The following is a 16,990-nucleotide window of genomic DNA, read 5'->3' on the forward strand; positions in this document are numbered from 1 at the left end:
AGAGGGTTCCAGCACAGACTCTGGTGCCCCAGGCTAATATTTTCCCTCCTTGAAGCAAAAGCCCTGGAAAGCCTGTACCGGGGGTGCTCAGGCATTTGGCATTAGGCAGCGAATAGAAAACCTACTTTGATGTCTATCTCTTTGTCTTTCTGCTCTTTCAAACTGATACAAATTAATAAATATAAAATTAAACCAGGACTGCAGCTTTAAATCAAAGGAACCACATTCTAATGTGGAATTTCAGACACGGTTAGGGGCGACCTTCTGGCTCTGGGAAGGGGTCGAGCTCTCTTGCCATGGGTCCTGGCAGTGCCAAGGCATCATCTGAAGGTCCCAGTTCCTGACAGGTCTTAAGCGAGCTGCTGGCAGGAGCTGGACAGTAATGCCAGGTGCTTATAAGGCAAAGGGCCGAGTCTGTTCCAGTCATTCATGGGACTCGCCAAAGCCAATAAACCACCCCACAGCAGGACCCCAAATGTAGAGCATGGGGTCTTTTGGACCTCGCCACCTCCTAAGGGAGCAGAAGTGGGCATGGCTCACCATCAGCAGCAGTCCCTGAACCCAGAGCCTTGATGCCCCCACGTGGCTGCTGACGCGCAGGCAGCTCTGGAGCCACAGAACATCCAGGGCCAAGGACCCTTCCTACATCTGCTCCTGGCTGACCGCTCGGGGTTGTGCTGCAACAGAGCTTGGCTCCTAGTCCTGTGTGGCCTTGGTCATGTCTCTTGCCCTCTCTGGGCCACAATTTCCTCACCTTGAGCCATTCTTTGCTGCTTCCCCAGGCATATTAGCAGGAAGCTGGATCAAAAGTGGAGCAACTAGAACTCCAACTGGCACCCATGAAGCAGGCTGCGGCTTTGTCAGCTACTCCACAGCTTTGGTCCCTAGGGTGATTTCTAAGGCTCCTCCTTCCTCTGGGGGCACATGGAGGGCAGGCAGAGGTGGGGCTGAGGGGAGTTAGGTTAGACAGACTTCTCTTGGTTGCAGTTGTACTGCTTCCCCGGGAGGAAGTGAGCTCTCCATTGCTGGAGGTGTGCATGGGTGTCGAGAGAGTACTGCTGGGGTTGGACCAATGAGCAGCTCCCAGTCTGGCACCCAGCTCCCCAGGGTCCCTGAGCTCCGCTTGTAGCAGTGGGGTGGCTTGGTGAGTGGGTTCTGCCCTGGAATCTTGGTTGTTCAACCTGGGAAATGGAGATGCAGGGTTTGAGAAAATGCACAGGCCAGCAGGGCCTTCCCCAGGCTCGCCTCTACATCCAGGTGAAGGCTTGGGCCACACCCAGGACAGGCTGCCTCCTGCACCCCATGCCCAGTGTCCTCTGGCCTCAAATCACAGGGCCACATGGCATGTTGCCTGGGATCCACAGGCTTTGGCCCTGGAGCCTGGGCAAGTAGCCAGCCTGCAGCTGGCACTTCGGTGGGCTGGGCAACCCACCCCCTACGGAGCCACTGTCTGTGAATCCCTACTCCCCCAGCCCTCGCCTCCACACAGGGCACCCTATCCTTTCTACGCTTCCCAATCTCAGGAAACTGCCTCATCAATCATGTTCTCTCTAATTAACTTCTAATTTACCTCTTTAGTCAAATCTGTTTACAATCAGAGACAAGAAAACACGCAGCAGCCTGTGCTATGGATGAGGGGCTAGCTCCTGGGGACCCGCTCTCGGGGTGCTGTACAGGGTCCACCAGTTCTGCCCAGCATGGGAGTCCAGGGCCTCCTGCTCTTTCTAAAGGAGGGTTGAGGATGGTGACAGGCAGGGGCCAGGGCTCAGTGCCCTGGGCCCCAGCAGTCTGTGTCCAGTTCCTGCTCAGCTTTGCAGGGGCCTTTCTGTGCTCGTCCCCTGCCCAGCCCTCCCTAGCGTGTCCTCTGCTTTTCCCACCTCTTTAGGCGAGTGCCCCTTATGAACAGGCAACTCAGCCTGCCTCCTTCTTTCTTTTTAAATATTTATTTTATTTTATTGAAAGGCAGACTGATAGGAGAGAGAGAGAGAGAGAGAGAAATCCCATCTGCTCAGTCACTCCCCAAATGGCTACAACAGGCATGGCTGGATTAAGCCTAAGCCAGGAGCCAGGAACTCCATCCAGGTCTCCCACACTTGTCCACTGCTTTCCCAGGTGTATTAGCAGGGAGCTGGATTGGAAGCAGAGCAGCTGAGACTTGAATTTATATTCAATTGGAGAGATTGCTGTGCAGGCAGGCAGTGGCATACTGTGCCCGTGCCACAAGACCAACCCCTCAACCTGCTCAAGTGCTGGACAACCCAGAACAACATTTATACAGTGAGGGGTGACATGGCCATCAATGGCCAACACTGCCCAAGTCCAACCTGCCTGGATAGGCCCTGAGCCCAGTGTGGAAGGGCAGTGGGCTGAGGGTATGCAATGGGGTGGGTACTGTGGCTAAGTGGCTTGAACCCACTGGTTGCTGGGATGGCACTGGGAGGCCATTCCGCAGGCATCAGTGTGGGCTGGAAGGCAGGTAGGGGTGGGAGCCTTGGCCTGGGGGTGACAAGTCTCCAGAGGCCTGGGAGAGCAGGCAGTGCTGGTGACAGCAATGGGGTCGTGGCTCCCTGACTGACCAGTGTGTTCAGATTTCTCTCTCCCCACACATGTTCCTCCTTCCAGGCTGTGTAATTAGGTGTCCAGGATGCCGCCTGCCCTGTTCCTATAGAATTGGTCTTGTTTAAGCAGAAACAGGATGGCTGCCTCTGACAGCTGTTTTGTCCTGGATTGAACAAAAGGCTGTTAGGGATGGAGCGAGCTGGGATGTGGCAGGCATGGAGTCAGGCTTCCCCACCTTGAGCCGGGGGCCTCAGTCTGTCCAGCTGTCAAGGAGAGAGGAGCTGGAGTTTGTGATCTCGGAGCTGTGACTTTGAACTTGGGCTGAGCATCTACTGTGTGCACAGGATGAGCCCAGGCGACATCACTCACCTCGATGCCAGAGAAGATGCACTGAAGTCCAAGGCGGCGTTTTTATCGCTGTGTTCTTAATTGTAATGACCATTTAATTAGATTAATGATAATTAATAACACTAATAATGTGCTGTCCTCTGTGGGGGACGATGACATTGCAGGGCTATGTGCCCAGGTGCAGCTGGGCTGTGCTGGGCTCCCCACCTCCTGCTAGCTTTGTCTGCCCCCCACCAATATTGCACTTGCTCTCTGAATTATAATGACTTTCCGTCATCATTAGAGAGCCAGAGAGCAGCAGCCCAGTCATTCTCTTGCACCCCAATGAGGAGGGACCCCCCAGTGGGGGAGTAGCCAGGCTAGCCTTTTGCCCTGTGGCCACTGCCCAAGTGGATTTTCATGGCCAGCCTGGAGGTGGCCACAGCAGTTGGGTTCCCTGGCTGGTTGGTGAAGCCAGCCCTGTGCATCTGTTAATCTCCCCGAGTTACAGGGAGGCTTTTGCTTGCGGCAGCTACCGCAGGAGCCCTAATCTGTGGCTTGCTCCCAGGAGGGCTGAAGCGGGGTAGGGTGGGAAGGCAGCTGGCCTAGGCCATGTCCTGTCATGGCTACTTAACGAGCTGAGCTGATTACCATGGGCTCAGCTACACTACCAGCTGGGTCTGACCATTTGGCCAGGCTTCCCGGCCTGCACCCTGGAGTAGGGGCGGCACGTATGTCTGGGAGGGACCTATTCTCGGAATCCAGTGGCACAGGTGTGTGACCTTGGGCAAATCCCTCGATTTCTTTGCACTGCAATTCTGATGTGACAACACAGGGCTGAACAGGGTGACCTTGGACTGTGCTCCAGGGATGCTGGAAAGGACCAGGGACAGCAGTGCTTGCTTCTAGCGGCCTGCACCCAAGAGGACTGCTGGGGGACCCCCTGAAGTCAAAAGAACACACCGCTGGCTCCACCATGCCTGAGAAAACCAGCAGGCAGCTGCCACCAGTGTGGAGACTGCCCCTAAATGACAGGTGGCTGGATCCTTCTTCTCTCTCTCTCCGTGCTTTGGGACTCTCTTGTGTAAAATGGACTGGGACACTCAGGATTCCACAAGGTGGGGCCTGTGGAGAGGATGAGACAAGCCAGGCATCCAGTCAGTGCTTAAGGGATTCAGCCGTCACACTGACACTTAAGAAGGGCTGAAGTCCCCATCGCGGGTGGTCTGAGGTCAGTCATCCGCTCTCTAGGAACCCCTGGTTTCTCCCTTGAAAAATCAGATGCTCTGAGCAGCTTGTCTGCCCAGTTCTCCCTCTACCTCGGCTGGGACAGGGTCTGCGGTGCTTGCCCATTTCTCAGTCCAGGAGACTGAGGCCCCTGGTTTTCAGTGCGGAGGACTCCCCTGGGCCCCATTCTTGGCCACTGCTGTCTCCTGGAAGGCGTGGGGGTCAGGTAAAGGACTGCCCTGGGCCTGGGCTCTCCCAGGAGTAGGGCTGAGGCTGCCCATGGTGGAGGCAGGGCTGAGGGTGGGTGTGCAGATTTATTGCCGCCGTTCCTCTCCCCTGCAGCGCTTGCTTCTAATGAAATTTTATGGCAGGTGGAAATGATATGACTCTGCTAGCCCTAAAAGCACTTCTATTTATTCATTAAAGATATTTATATACTGGGCTGCAGTCTCCCGGCACCACCTGACTCCTGCTGGGCCAGCAAGGTTCTCCCAGTCCTTAGAGCTGGGGTGGGGTTTCAGGTCGGGTCCCTTAAACTCCAGCACAGTGCGGGGAGTCCCTGGTCCCCAGCCCGCTCTCCCTTCTTGCACCTGATTCCCCGTCGGCCCAGGCTCTCCGTGCCTCCATGCTGGGACAGGTACTGTGACGCAGTGCTGAAGATGTCCTCAGGTTGTTGCAGCCACACCGGGGTGCCTGGACTATGGTCCTGCCTTCACTCACAGTCCAGCTCCTGCTCATGTGTACCCTGGAAGGCAGCAGGGGATGGCCCAAGTAGTCAGGTCCCTGCCACCCATGCATCCTGGGATTTCCTGGGTGGGGCTGCCTGCCATCCTGGGAGTCGATCCCTGGGGGCTGTGATCGGCAGGTTGCAGAAAGGCCTCATGACCTCATTCTGCTTCCAGCATGTTCTATTCCCATTTCCCTGGCTGCAGCCAAGCCCCTTGTGCTGGTAGGGAGGGAGGTAGGGAATAGTGTAGGTTAAGCAGCAGGGCTTGTTCAAGTGCCCCTCCTCCTAGCTGTGTCACTCTGTAAACTACGGACTGTCTCCATCTGTGAAATGGGTGGGTGACCGATGCGATCACTCACACTTCAGGAATGGGGGTTAAACAGGCACAGCCCTTGGCTGTTTGGATGGCAAGCTCTGTACGCCCACACTGCCTTCTTCCCTCACTCCCTGGGAGACACAGAGGCGTGACTGAGCGGACACATCTGCTCACCTGCAGAGGCTGGAGCTCGGGCCTTCCCTCTGGGCAGTGACACTGGGTTTGCCGACGATGGACAGGGGGCAGCGTGGCCACATGTATGTCAATGAGAAAGGCAGCTGCTGTATGGCTCAGCTGCTCTGCTTAGAACTGCAGCTCACAGGAGTGTGAACTAATGTGCGTGACAGCCTTGTGATGGCCCGTGATGGGGGAGCCGCCTCAGTGCCCGTTTGTGCGATTCACCACCTTGTAGGGCAGTCTTACGATACAGCTCAGGTGTCAGAAGCACTGGGGGCCGTGCCGTGTGCTTGGACGATTCAGAGGGAGATGCAGGGTGCAGACCAGAGGGCACCTGTCTTAATACAAAATTTCCACCACCCCCGCCCCGAGCACACCTGCGACTCTTGCTTCAGCTCATTAGCGATGGCTCCTTTAGGGAGGAGGGATGCTGGTGGACGGAGGGTTTGTGTACCGTCCTCCACCTGTATGTGCCTACTGGAGCTTTTTCTAAGAGCACACGCTACGTAATCAAGAGAAAGGTGATTGCAGGAACACGCCATTTTCGCTGGCCCAGATAACGAAGACCCACTGCTGTGAGGCCAGCCACTTCCCGTGTGTGCCACAGAACGAGACAGCTAGGAAAATGGGGTTCTGTTCTTAGCACCACTGTTGGGGAAGAGAGTCTAATCAAGAAGCCCTGCCTTCAGGAAGCGAGTCTGTCTCCCCGTTGACACTAAATTGGCACTCCCTGTAACGGCAGAAGATGCCACCTGGCACGGGTGCCACGGTGGGGACTGAAGGACGCCTTGCAGCTTCCCTGACAATGCATTTCCCCCCAGATACAGCAGGCGCGCAGCCTGCATGCAAATCTCTCTAAATTAGACACGGCCTGGAATTCAGGCGTGCGGGCCACTGTGAGCAGAGCAGCAAGTGGGGAGTGGAGTCAGGGGAAGCAATGCTGGCCGGCACTGCTGAGGGGCTGTCTGCTTGCTGAGTTTCAGAGAGAAAGGAATCCTGCCCTTCTGGGTACGATGCTCTGGTGCCACTCAGCTCTGGGGAAAGGTCACGAGGTAGAGCTTGTGTATCATTGAGGGTTAAGTCTGGGGTCATGGGACATGGTAGAGGGGTAGTCTTCAGTGGGAGGCTAGAAAGTCCACCCAGAGGGGTGGGGCACCATGGGAGGTAGACAGCACCATAGTGAGCAGACACCACAGCTAGGCCCGTGCCTCAGGGAGGGTGAGGTGGGCAATCACTTGTACAGAAGCGTCCTTGGCAGCTTTGGGGAGCAGGATGTTCGAAGAACAGGGGCTGCTCTCTTCTCTCTGCTCCGTGCTCTGCTGCTGGAGCTAAGTCCTCAGAGCACTGACAGCCACCAAGTCATCCCCAGCCACCCCTTCCTCATTGGAAAAATGACAGCTGAGTCCCCAAGAGGAGCAACCTTGGTGGTAAGGGCTTGCATGGCCTGGAACTGTCTGCACCCTGTCCTCCTGTGCTGGCTTGTGAGGAGGCTGGGCTTCAGTAAGACCGCACCGAGAACAGTCAGGCAGGGCTTTGCCTCCAGAGACGGAGGGGGGCCTCGGGGGTCGAAACTGAACAGGGACACTGCACGGCTCAGGTTCGTGCTCAGTCATGAACTTCTGTCTGCATTAGCTTCCTGGGAACCAGTAAAGTCTAAGAGTTCCAGTCTTAGCTCAGAAGTCCACGACACTGCATGCTCTGTGCTTTGTGAATCCATCAAGCCATTGACGGACAGGGGGGTGGGTGGGAGGTGGGAGCCTGGTATGGTGATTGCCGCTGTGCCCCACACAGAAGGCAGTTCGGCGCAGCAGGAGTGCCCAGCACAGCCCTGGCTTTGAACCCAGGCTCTGCCACTCTGTGGCCTCTGCTGACTCTTCTAGAAATTGAGGGTAACAAGCGCTGCAGGGCTTGAGCACCTGACTGATTCACAGGCCCTGTCGCTGTCATTGAAGCGCGAACTAAACCTCAGCTGTGACAAGCCCACCACAGGCCTACGTGGGTGAACCCCAAGCCCTGTCACAGGGGTATGGGGCTCTGTGACCAAGGATGCCAGGCCAGGGATTCCAAAACTAGCTTTATTCTGTCCAAAAGCCAAGGACACTGGGGGAAAACTGGCTCTGGGGAGGGCAGCCGGGGCTGCCAGCAGGGGCAGTTCCCCGGCTCTAGAAGTTCTCCAGCAAGCCCAGGATGCGCTTCTGCTCGCTCTCGCGGAACTCGGAGCTCCTACCGTCGCCGATGTTCTCCGCGTACTCTGTGGGGGAGAAGGACAGGGTTAGGCTGTGTTGGAGGCACGGGTTCCCTGGGGCTGGGCCACTTCAGGCTCTTCCCATGCCCAGCCCCAGTAAGGTGCATGCTGCTGCAGCGCTCCGTGGTCCAGACCACACAGGGCCTCGCAGGCCGTAGTGATGCTGGGCATCCTGGCCTGCAGCACTTGGAGGCATGGGGTCTTTTGTTACCGCAGCAGGCAGGCACTAAGTAGATCCCCCTGGGCAGGCCTCCTTCTACTGGGCCAGTGATTCACAGAGAGTGGGTCTGATGCCCTCTGATGGTCTCTGCTGCCACCCATATGGGGGAGGGGGACCTCCAACCTGCCTTTCTCAGCTCCAGGATGGTAGAGTCCCCACGACAATGTGCAAGGCTGTCTTGTGAGATGTTGGTGAGAAAGGCTCTGGCCAGTCTCCACCTGCCTGAGAGCTGGCTGGAGGCTGAGTTTGGCCCTATTCTTAGGGAATTCCCAATGGAGTCCGGCAGGCTGCCAGCTTGGCAGTGCAACATGGGGAGTGGGCCAGGGAGTGGATGGCTGGCTGGACGGCTGTTGTCGCCACTTCTAGGCCTTGAACTCTCCCTGGGGCACAGACGGGAAGAAGTCTTGCTTGGGTGGGAAGTTCTTGGTTACTTGAGGATGTGTGCAAACCCAGCCCAGAAGAGGGGCTGTGGTAGGGGCAGGAGGGAGAAGGAGCTGTGCACCCCTCAATCCCAGGGCTGGGGACACCATCTTGCCCCTGTCCGTTCTTGCTCTTTCTTCTTTCACTCTATCATTCTGAATGTGAGCTGGAAATGGGATGGGAGACGTACGCGTGTGCCAGCTGTGCATCTCCCCCAGAAACCTTCCTTTCTTCAGCTGGGCCCATCCATCACCTCCAACGCGACAGCCGGGGACAGCCTCCCGCGACAGCCCTTGCAGGGAGCCCCATGTGCGGGGACCAGGAGCTGTGCGTAGTGCCAACTCTCACTCACATGCGAGTGACGTGCTGCTGCCCCAGGAGAGGGAAAGCGGCCACTAGACACGGAATAACCCTGGAGGCATGGCTGAGAAGCCCAGGGTCTTAACGCATGGAACCAATACCCAACCCTGCTACTATCTTCTTGAGATAGTAGGGAGGGAGCAGAGACCCAGGACCATCCTTTGAGGCACACAGTCCTTGGAGAGACCTCATTATTTCCCAGGGACACACAATTCTGTATTGATCCTGTTGCCCAGTCAGCTAGCCAAGGCCTTAGGGCTCATGCAGCCACCATAGTACACGGGCACCCACTGCTGGGCATGTGTCTGCTGGGGAGACACCACAAAGTTGGGTGACTGGTTCTTTGGACAGAAGGCCTGGTTTCCACGCACAGAGAGTGTGGATATGACCCCAGGGAGGAGCTTACTCTCCAGGCTACAGGCACTGCCAGCCAGAACTCTGTGCCTTCTCACACAATCACGTGGCCACACACATCCCCGCCCCGCTCACGGATGAAGAAGAGGAGGCTGACAGGGAAGTAGAGCAGTTCATGAAGGTGGGAATTCAGACATCAGAGCACATGTGAATGGGAAAAATGGGCAGCTGACTAGTCCTTGGGGCGGGACAGGTCAGCCATGGTGTCATTCTTACCCGGTATCATCCATCCCTCCTTGGGGGAAATTGCCCAGGCCTGCAGAGGAACAAGACCTTGCAAAAGAGGAGGCTGTCGGGGGGAAGGCCTCTGTGGCCAGGACAGACACGTGTATGGAGGATGGGTGGGGCCACTCACTTATCTCCAGTGACATCAGAGCTGGCACCACAACCCCAACGGGCCAGAAGATTGACTGGCACGCCCAGTGCACCACAGAGGTGGGCTTACAGAGAGCTCCGGTGATGGGGCCTCATGCTCTTCCACTGCCATCTGCATTCTATGAACAGTGCACTGTGGTCCCCCCGCCTCCAGTCCTACCCCGACGTACTCCATGTCTGGCGGAGCAAGTCTTGTGGCGCCAGCTACTGCTGGTTAGTGCAGCCCAGCCGTGGCTTATAAATATTGAACACAGTCCTCTCAGAGGGCTTGGGAAAGAGTTCTCTTGGCAGAGAGGAAGAGAGTGCAGAAGCAGAGGCTGGATGGAGGGGTGGGGGAGAGGGGCAGCGGAGGAGAAAGATGGTGGGGTGGGGTGGAATGGGGGAGAGGCTAGGGGGCTTTGGAGAGAGGGTGATGGCGCACACAGCAGTTCCCTCCTCTCCGTCGCCTGAATTTCCAAACACTCTCACAATAAAAGCTTTGATGGAGCTTGAGCCCAGGCGGCAGTGCTGAACACATAAATATTAAAGCAAACTTTAGACAGCAGTTTTACTGTTCAGACACGGCATACAAGCTGTTCTGTTTATGTTGGGGGGTGGCAGTGGTGGTGTCGAGGCTGCCTTTCCAGGACAGGGACTTGGACGAGCGTCCTCTGCCAAGTTCAGACCCCCAGCCCTGAAGCCCTGAACGCTCACCCTTTAACAAATACGGGAGGCTGAGGGGCAGGGTTAGAGGAGCACGGGCATTTCTCTGCAGACCCTGGAGATGCACAGGAGACCACGAGACTGTGGCCGGGGAGGCTGAACAGATTCCTTAATGATGGCGACAGTGAACTTGGAGACTAAAGGCTGCATCTCTAGGAGAACACTTGGCTGGGCTGCAGGCCACAAAGTCACCCAAGGTGCCACTCAAATGAAACCCACCTGAAGGAGTCAGGCCCCACCCTTCACTCATGATGCTAACAGGGCCGGTCACAACACCAATACCATGGGCCCTTCAGGGCCCTTAGGTGTTCGGCCTGGGTGCTGGGTCCTGGGCCAGTCACAGGGGTCCAGAGTTAATGTAGAGTGCTGCATCTCCACTGTACTTATTTCTGGGTTAGCGCAAGCACTAAGTACAACAGCCAGGATGGAGAGCAGTTACCAAGCACCTACTAGGGCTAGGCACCATGTAAGCACTTTATGCCCAGCACCATGCTATCCTTGGCAAGGATTCAGGGTCGCCCTCTTGGGCGATGGGGGTCAATGATCCTGAGCCTTGCTGAAACCCAGAGTGTCCCTATAATGGTCCCAAGCCCATGGAGGCAGCTGGCCACAGTGCTAACACACAGCCTTCTCTTTCCTGACTCCAAACACTCAGGGGCCACAGTGATAATGGTCAGGTCCAAGTCTCTCATACACACACACTGACATGTCATCAAAAGAAATCCTAGGGCCAGTGTTGTGGCACAGTGAGTAAAGCCACTGTCTGCAATTCTGGCATCCCCTAGGGCATGACTTCTGGCTATTCCACTTCCAATCCAGCTCCCTGCTAATGGACTGGGGAAGAGCAGTACAAGATGGCCTATGAGCTCCTCCACATAGGATGAAGCGCTTGACTCTTGTTGGCCTGGCCCAGCCCTAGCTGCTGTGGCCACCTGGGCAGTGAACCAGTGGATGGAAGATCTGTCTCTGTTATCTCTCCCTGTAACTCTGACTTTCAGTTACACCAATAAATATATCAATAAATACATCTTCAAAAAATAAAATATTAAATAAGGGCACATAGCAAGATGTTATTCTATCAGCTTCTAAAGCTCTGGACTCACAGAGGTAAAGTCTGGGTCACTGAGCCCATGTTAGTACGGAAACATGTTTACTGAGCTTCTGAGAGGGGGTTCCAAGCCATAAACATCCAGGGACATGCAAGGTCTGGGAGCCCCTTCACCCACAGGAAGAGCTCTGGGCCCGGAATCTCCTATGCTCCTTCTCGGACAGCCTTGGGGGGCTCCCTGGCCTCTGAGGGGGTTTTCTGACAACTTTCTCCATGGACCAGAACATTTGGGAGTCACCGGAGCTCTGCCTGTAAATCCCCAGTTGATTTTGTACACCGAGAGGCATTCCTGGGTCACAATGCCTCTGCCATCTTGCACCCAGGGAGGATACTCTCACCGGCCGAGGGCAGTCCCCACATGCTTCCCAGAAGCCTCTCCTCCTCACTCCATCATCGAGGCTAAGGAGATGGGAGGTGGAATGGAGGCTGCTGGGAAGCAAGGGTTTACCGGGTGTGGGCCTGCAGCTTTGGGTTGGGGAATAGTGGGGAAGTTGTGATGGCTGAACTGTGTTTCCTGTTGGGTATATTTTACCACCATTTTGAAAAGTGAAAAAACAAGCTGCATCTCCGTGCAGCCTCCCCAACCCTTCAGGACCCTTCGCATCCTAGAACTCACTGTCTCCCCTTCCTTCCGTTGCACACCACCCGCCTGATGCTGCCTTCCCACTGCCTTGGGGCACGAGAGAGGACTGCAGGTGCCTCTGGGGGTAGGGGGCCTAAGCGTGTCTCAGAATTCTCAGGAGTTTGCATCTGGTTTCCAACTCCATCAGTCACTTACACAACTTGCTGTCACCTCAGCAAGTCTCAGAGCCTGGCACAAAGGACACGTTCCATGCATTACTGTGGTACCCACTGGGCGCCTGGGTTTTCGGAACCAGCATGAAGATGCCTGGAACACCAGCCAGCACTCAGCCCCGATTAACAGAAGCATGCCCTGATACAAGGCAGGGGATGGCTGCCGTCCCTGCAGAGCATGTGGTCTGCCCCCTCCATGTGGTGCCCTGGGTCCTTAGCCCTCTGTCCCCTAAGAGGTGCGCACAGCTGCAGGCTGGGTGACTGCCTGTTCTGGGGGAAGCTGGACTTTGGAACACCGAGTAAGCAGTCTGCAGGAGGAGGGACTTTAATGAGCCATCAATTATTCCCAGCTCTCTTGGCACCCTCAACAAAAAGGAGGGAGGCAAATCCTGAGACAGGGGCCTGAAGAATAACGGGCGAGTCCCCTGCTGGGCTGGCCTCATCAGCGTTTTCCTGAGACCTCGAGGGACCCATCAGCTGTCATCCTGCCAGCAAAACTTAGGAAATATGTAGGCCATAAAAATCAAAGAAAAAAAGTCTGCATCTAATTAGTATGTAAAAAAAAAAAAAAAAAAAGGAACCAAACTAAACCAAAAAACAAAATTAAAATCAAAGGGGACAGACTAGGGAACTGGTTGGCATGCGAGGCTTCCCCCCATCCCCAGTATTTTGAAGAAGGGAGCAGGCCACCTTCTAGGAGGAGGGCTGAGTAGAAGGGTCCCTCCATCCCCAGAGGCCTCCTAGGGTCCTCACTGTGGGGGCTGTTCACAGGGGTGGCTGTAGGGGCCTCCCTGCCTGAGTGGTGGCCAGCACATAGGGACAGTCTTTCTGGGGCCTCCATCTGGACAGGATGTGTTTTCCTGGTCCATGCTGGGACATCCCTGATGTCAGTGGTGACACCCATTTTCTCAGCCTTCACTCTCCTCTCCACGCTGATGAAGCCTTACACCCCATAATTTTCTTGTTCCCCATCTCGAGGAGCTGCTAACAAAGGGACATGTACCCCAAATGCCTGAACCCTATCTAGCAACACTCTGCTAGCACTTAGCCAGCACCCTGGCCTGCCCTGCGGCGGGGACACCCCACATTCTCTCAACAGAGCCGGAGTTGGGGACCAAGGCTCCCAGACAAGGTGGCACTTATCATCTGTGGATGGATGGTCTCAGGTCTCTCTCCCTCCAAGGCTAGGAGCTCCTCCCAGGGGGCAGCGAGTCCTGGGGTGGGCGCTTTCCTACGCTGTCATTTCCACATCCGTATCCCCTAGAAGACTACTACGTGCATGAGGGCAGGGGCTGTGCCGCTCTGTCCTCAGTACCATGAGCTCAGTAGGTGGCTGCCAAGTTGAATACTATGAGAGCAATGTTTAACTCTACACTGTCTGAAATATTTATTGGGTTCCCATTGGAAGCCTGGCCTTGCTCCACCAGGTAGACATGGGGACCAAGGCAGACATTGTCCCCAAACCATGCAGCTTCCATTTTAATGTATCAGACATAGAAAAGGAGTAAACAAGCGCATAAATAAAAACAATTACAGATCGCAATAAGGGCTTGCAAGGCAATCAACAGGGGTTATGAAACAGCAGATGGGGGAAGAAGATGGATGTGAGGTGGAGTTGGGAGGTGGGGTTGGTGGGCCTGGCTGAGAATGGTGACCAGGAGAGAAATGACCCCCTGAGGGTCTATGTGGAGCTGGTGTCGGGAGGGGCAGAGGGGGTGAGGGCGGTCAGTGCTGTTGTCAATTTGCTCTCGTCCTCTCAAGCAGCCAGCACCAATTCAGCACCCACTGGGCGCCCAGTGTCTGGACAGGCACTGGGGAATCAAGCAGGACTGGAGGGAGACACAGGCGGGTTCACAACCAGGGAAAATCCACAATCACCGAAGGCATACGAGCTGGGGTTTGAGGGAGAAAAACATCCACCTACGATGTGACAGCGCCTCTGGAAACCACTTCCCTCGCGGGAGAACTCTGTTTTGATTACAGCAATGGAGGTACAGGGACAAAAGTGAGGCAGTGGAGCTGAAAGCCATGGCAAGTTCTAATTGAACACGTGGGTGGAAAAAGTAAATGCTGTTTGGAGGCTGGCACTGCCTGGCACTCCTTGGGGAGGGGGCGGAAGGTCGCTGGGCAGTGATTCATGCGAGTGCAACACTGGGAAGGGGCAGGGATGTCCAGGGCTGGTAGGAGCTTGCCCACAGGTACCCTCACCCCTCCCTGCTCTCTGGAAGGGATGCCAAGGCTGCAGTGCCCATCTAGAGTGAGAGTGCACAGTATAGTTCCTGGCTGCTGGGGTTGGCAGGGGGTGGTGGGGGAGTCACTTGTAATACCTTTACTCACACTGTCCCTTCTCTGAACTGCCCTGGTCCCACTCTCTCCAGCATCCCACAGGATGGCAGCCAGGCCACCCTTGTCTTCACACTGCTCATCCCAACTAACACTCAATGAGGACTTGCTAAGGGTGGGCCTCTCCTAGCCATGGTCTCAGTAAACCTCCTGCCTGTTTTGTGGGGCCACAGAGCGAGTGGGATCTTGCTGGAGTCAGTGCTGGACCCTGGCATTTCTCTGCCTTCATTGCAGCTGCTCTCCTCTGAGCCCTTCAGCCCCCACCCTCCATCTCAGAAACGGACACAGCAAGGGCTGGAGACAGAAAAACGGGTCTGTGTGTTTGGCCACCCAGCCCACCGGAATTCTGGCACTCCCAGGATGGGAAAGTTCAACACGGGCCCAGCTCATCTTGTGTGCTGGTCTGTGCTTCCCAAAAAGTCCCTGAGGCTTGCTCACTGGAGGTCTCTCCAGAGCCACTCCAGCTGGGTCAGGTGGACCCTCAGCAAGTGAGCACAAGACACAACCCTGTAGACAGTACCTCCCGTAATACCTGAAGCCCCTCCTCCTGGGTCAGCACGCCGCTGAGGCTACTTCCAGGGCTGCCTGCACTATCCTGTCTCCAGTTCACCACTTTCTGTCTTGTACAGTCCCAGCTACTGCTCATCACATTTCTGCTTTCCCAAAGCAAGCAATTTTCTTCCACTTTACACAGGTTTGGAATTGGAGCACTTGCTATGCCTTTTTAAAAAAAAAAAATAACAAATCTCCCTGAGTCCCAGAGCTTCTGTTGGCTGGGTGTTTAGGTTCTGGAACTGGTGAGGCAGATCTAACAAAGAGGACCCGGACACACAGTGAAGTGACAGCAGCTAAGTCTGCAGCACAGTGAACCCTGGGCATCAAACCCCAGGGATCCTGATAGTGGAAGCTCAGCCCTGCACAAGTCCCCAGAGCCCCAGGCATAAGGTCTCTCAACTCACCCTTGATGATGTGCCTGACAATCTTGATGGAGCTCCCTCGCATGTTTAGGATCTGGTGGACCCTCTGGCGGATCTGAGGGAGGGACAGAGCAGGGAGGGAAGGGAAAGAGATTGTTTATCTCAACAGACACCAGAACATAGCATCTTGGTCCCATCCTGGACCTAGAAAAGAAGTCCCACAGGGGGAGCTCTATCCCTGCCTCCCATGCAGAGCCTGCACCAGAGCAGGTGCAGCGAAGGAAGGCAGGGAGGGTGTGGCCTGTGCAAGGGAAGCCCCTCCTACCTGGGGGACGTTGGCATTGCAGATCTCAGCCATGATGTAGCAGATGTGCTGTAGGACAAAGAGCCCGGCATCCAGGCGTCGCAGGTACAACTCGTCATCTACGTCATTGTCGATGATCTCGCCACGCCGGACCATGTCCTAGGCACAAAGGAACATTTGGGATCAAGCCTGCACAATCTACTGGGGGAAGCAGGGAATGTGCCTCCGGCTTGGCCATGCCACCACAAAAGCACAGTGACAATGGCAGTAGCAGGAGAAAACCTCTTCCTCTTGTTCTGCCTGTCCCTCTTGCTACTACAGGCTGTCTTTCAGGTGCTCCTCTTAACGGACTACACTGGTCCCAGGAAGTCAAGTGAAAGCCCATTTCTTCCATCTGCTGAGTCAGTGCCAAATGAGATCACATGCATAACTGAGCTAAAAACCTAAGCCAAGGGCCCCCATACAACTCCCATACATTGCGATATGACCCACCTGTTACAGGTGTACAACTTAATGGCATCTAGAGCCTTCAGAGTCACACAAAACTCCCCTCTGATCCATCTGAGGATGCTTTTGATGCCCCCAAGCTTCTGCACCAATCCAGGGGGTTATGAATCCCTTTCCTGAGCAGTTCTTTTCCTGGGCACAGGGCCTTCCCTGCTGCCTTCCCTCTAGGGCCCCCGAGCCATCACTTGAGCCCACATTGGTCTGAAGCAGCCCCTACTTTCATGCCTCTGCCAACTGTTTAAGGCTAACACTTGCTTTTTTCCAAGCTGGGTGTGTGTTGGCTAGACATCCCTGACCGTCACCTCTCTCCCCAGGCAGTCTTTACTGCACCAGGGTAGATGTGATCACCATGAAGACAGGGCCTGGATTTGTTGTCTTCAGACCCTGGCACAGCTTCCAGCAGCAGCAGGGGGAGACCAAAGACCTCTCTTGTTTGGGGCCATGCACGCTCTGGAGAGGGGACTGGGAAGGGGCCTCGTGCTGTTTGCCCATGTTTCTGATGACAACAACCATTTCTTAATCCTGCTGGCAGTTTTACGGCCTCTCTTCCTTCTGACGACTCAGACTCCTGTCACTGACAGAGCCTTTGGGACCCTGCTCTCCATTCTCCCAGACTGGAGGGCCTTGAGGCTGTGGTCATCAATCTGCAACAAGAACCCTGCAGGGACTATTGAGACGCAGACAACGCGCAGCACAATTGCCCAGGGGGCCAGCCGCCAGCAACGAGAAGCTACTTTTCATCTCACTCCTAAGGGCCCTTGTCCACTAGGCATGGTGAGGGCTGTGCATAGCCAGGCCGGGCCTGGCCTTACCAGGCACCTCCCCACCACTCATTCCTAGCTTCATTTAGTAGCAAATTCCTTGGTCATCTGGTAATAGTGTTAATGCTCATGAACTAGTCACGGGGCACTGGACTGATGTCCATGGGGCTCGAGGACGGCAAGGCC

General features: G+C 55.5%; 1 protein-coding gene across 1 annotated transcript in view; it reads right to left on the minus strand.

Moving 5' to 3' along the window:
- Positions 1-7,396: 7,396 nt before the first annotated feature.
- The window catches only part of CTNNBL1 (catenin beta like 1), a 153,422-nt gene continuing 143,828 nt past the window's right edge, over positions 7,397-16,990 (minus strand). The window contains exons 14-16 of the mRNA XM_040981486.1: positions 15,558-15,695; positions 15,275-15,347; positions 7,397-7,584 (exon numbers count right to left, since the gene is read on the minus strand). Of these exons, the coding sequence (XP_040837420.1) occupies positions 7,496-7,584; positions 15,275-15,347; positions 15,558-15,695 (300 nt within the window). The 3' untranslated portion in view covers positions 7,397-7,495. The remainder of the gene's footprint in view (positions 7,585-15,274; positions 15,348-15,557; positions 15,696-16,990) is intronic.

Source organism: Ochotona curzoniae, unplaced genomic scaffold, assembly GCF_017591425.1.
Source record: "Ochotona curzoniae isolate NIBS_2020 unplaced genomic scaffold, NIBS_Ocur_1.0 contig_3520, whole genome shotgun sequence".
Taxonomy (NCBI): domain Eukaryota; kingdom Metazoa; phylum Chordata; class Mammalia; order Lagomorpha; family Ochotonidae; genus Ochotona; species Ochotona curzoniae.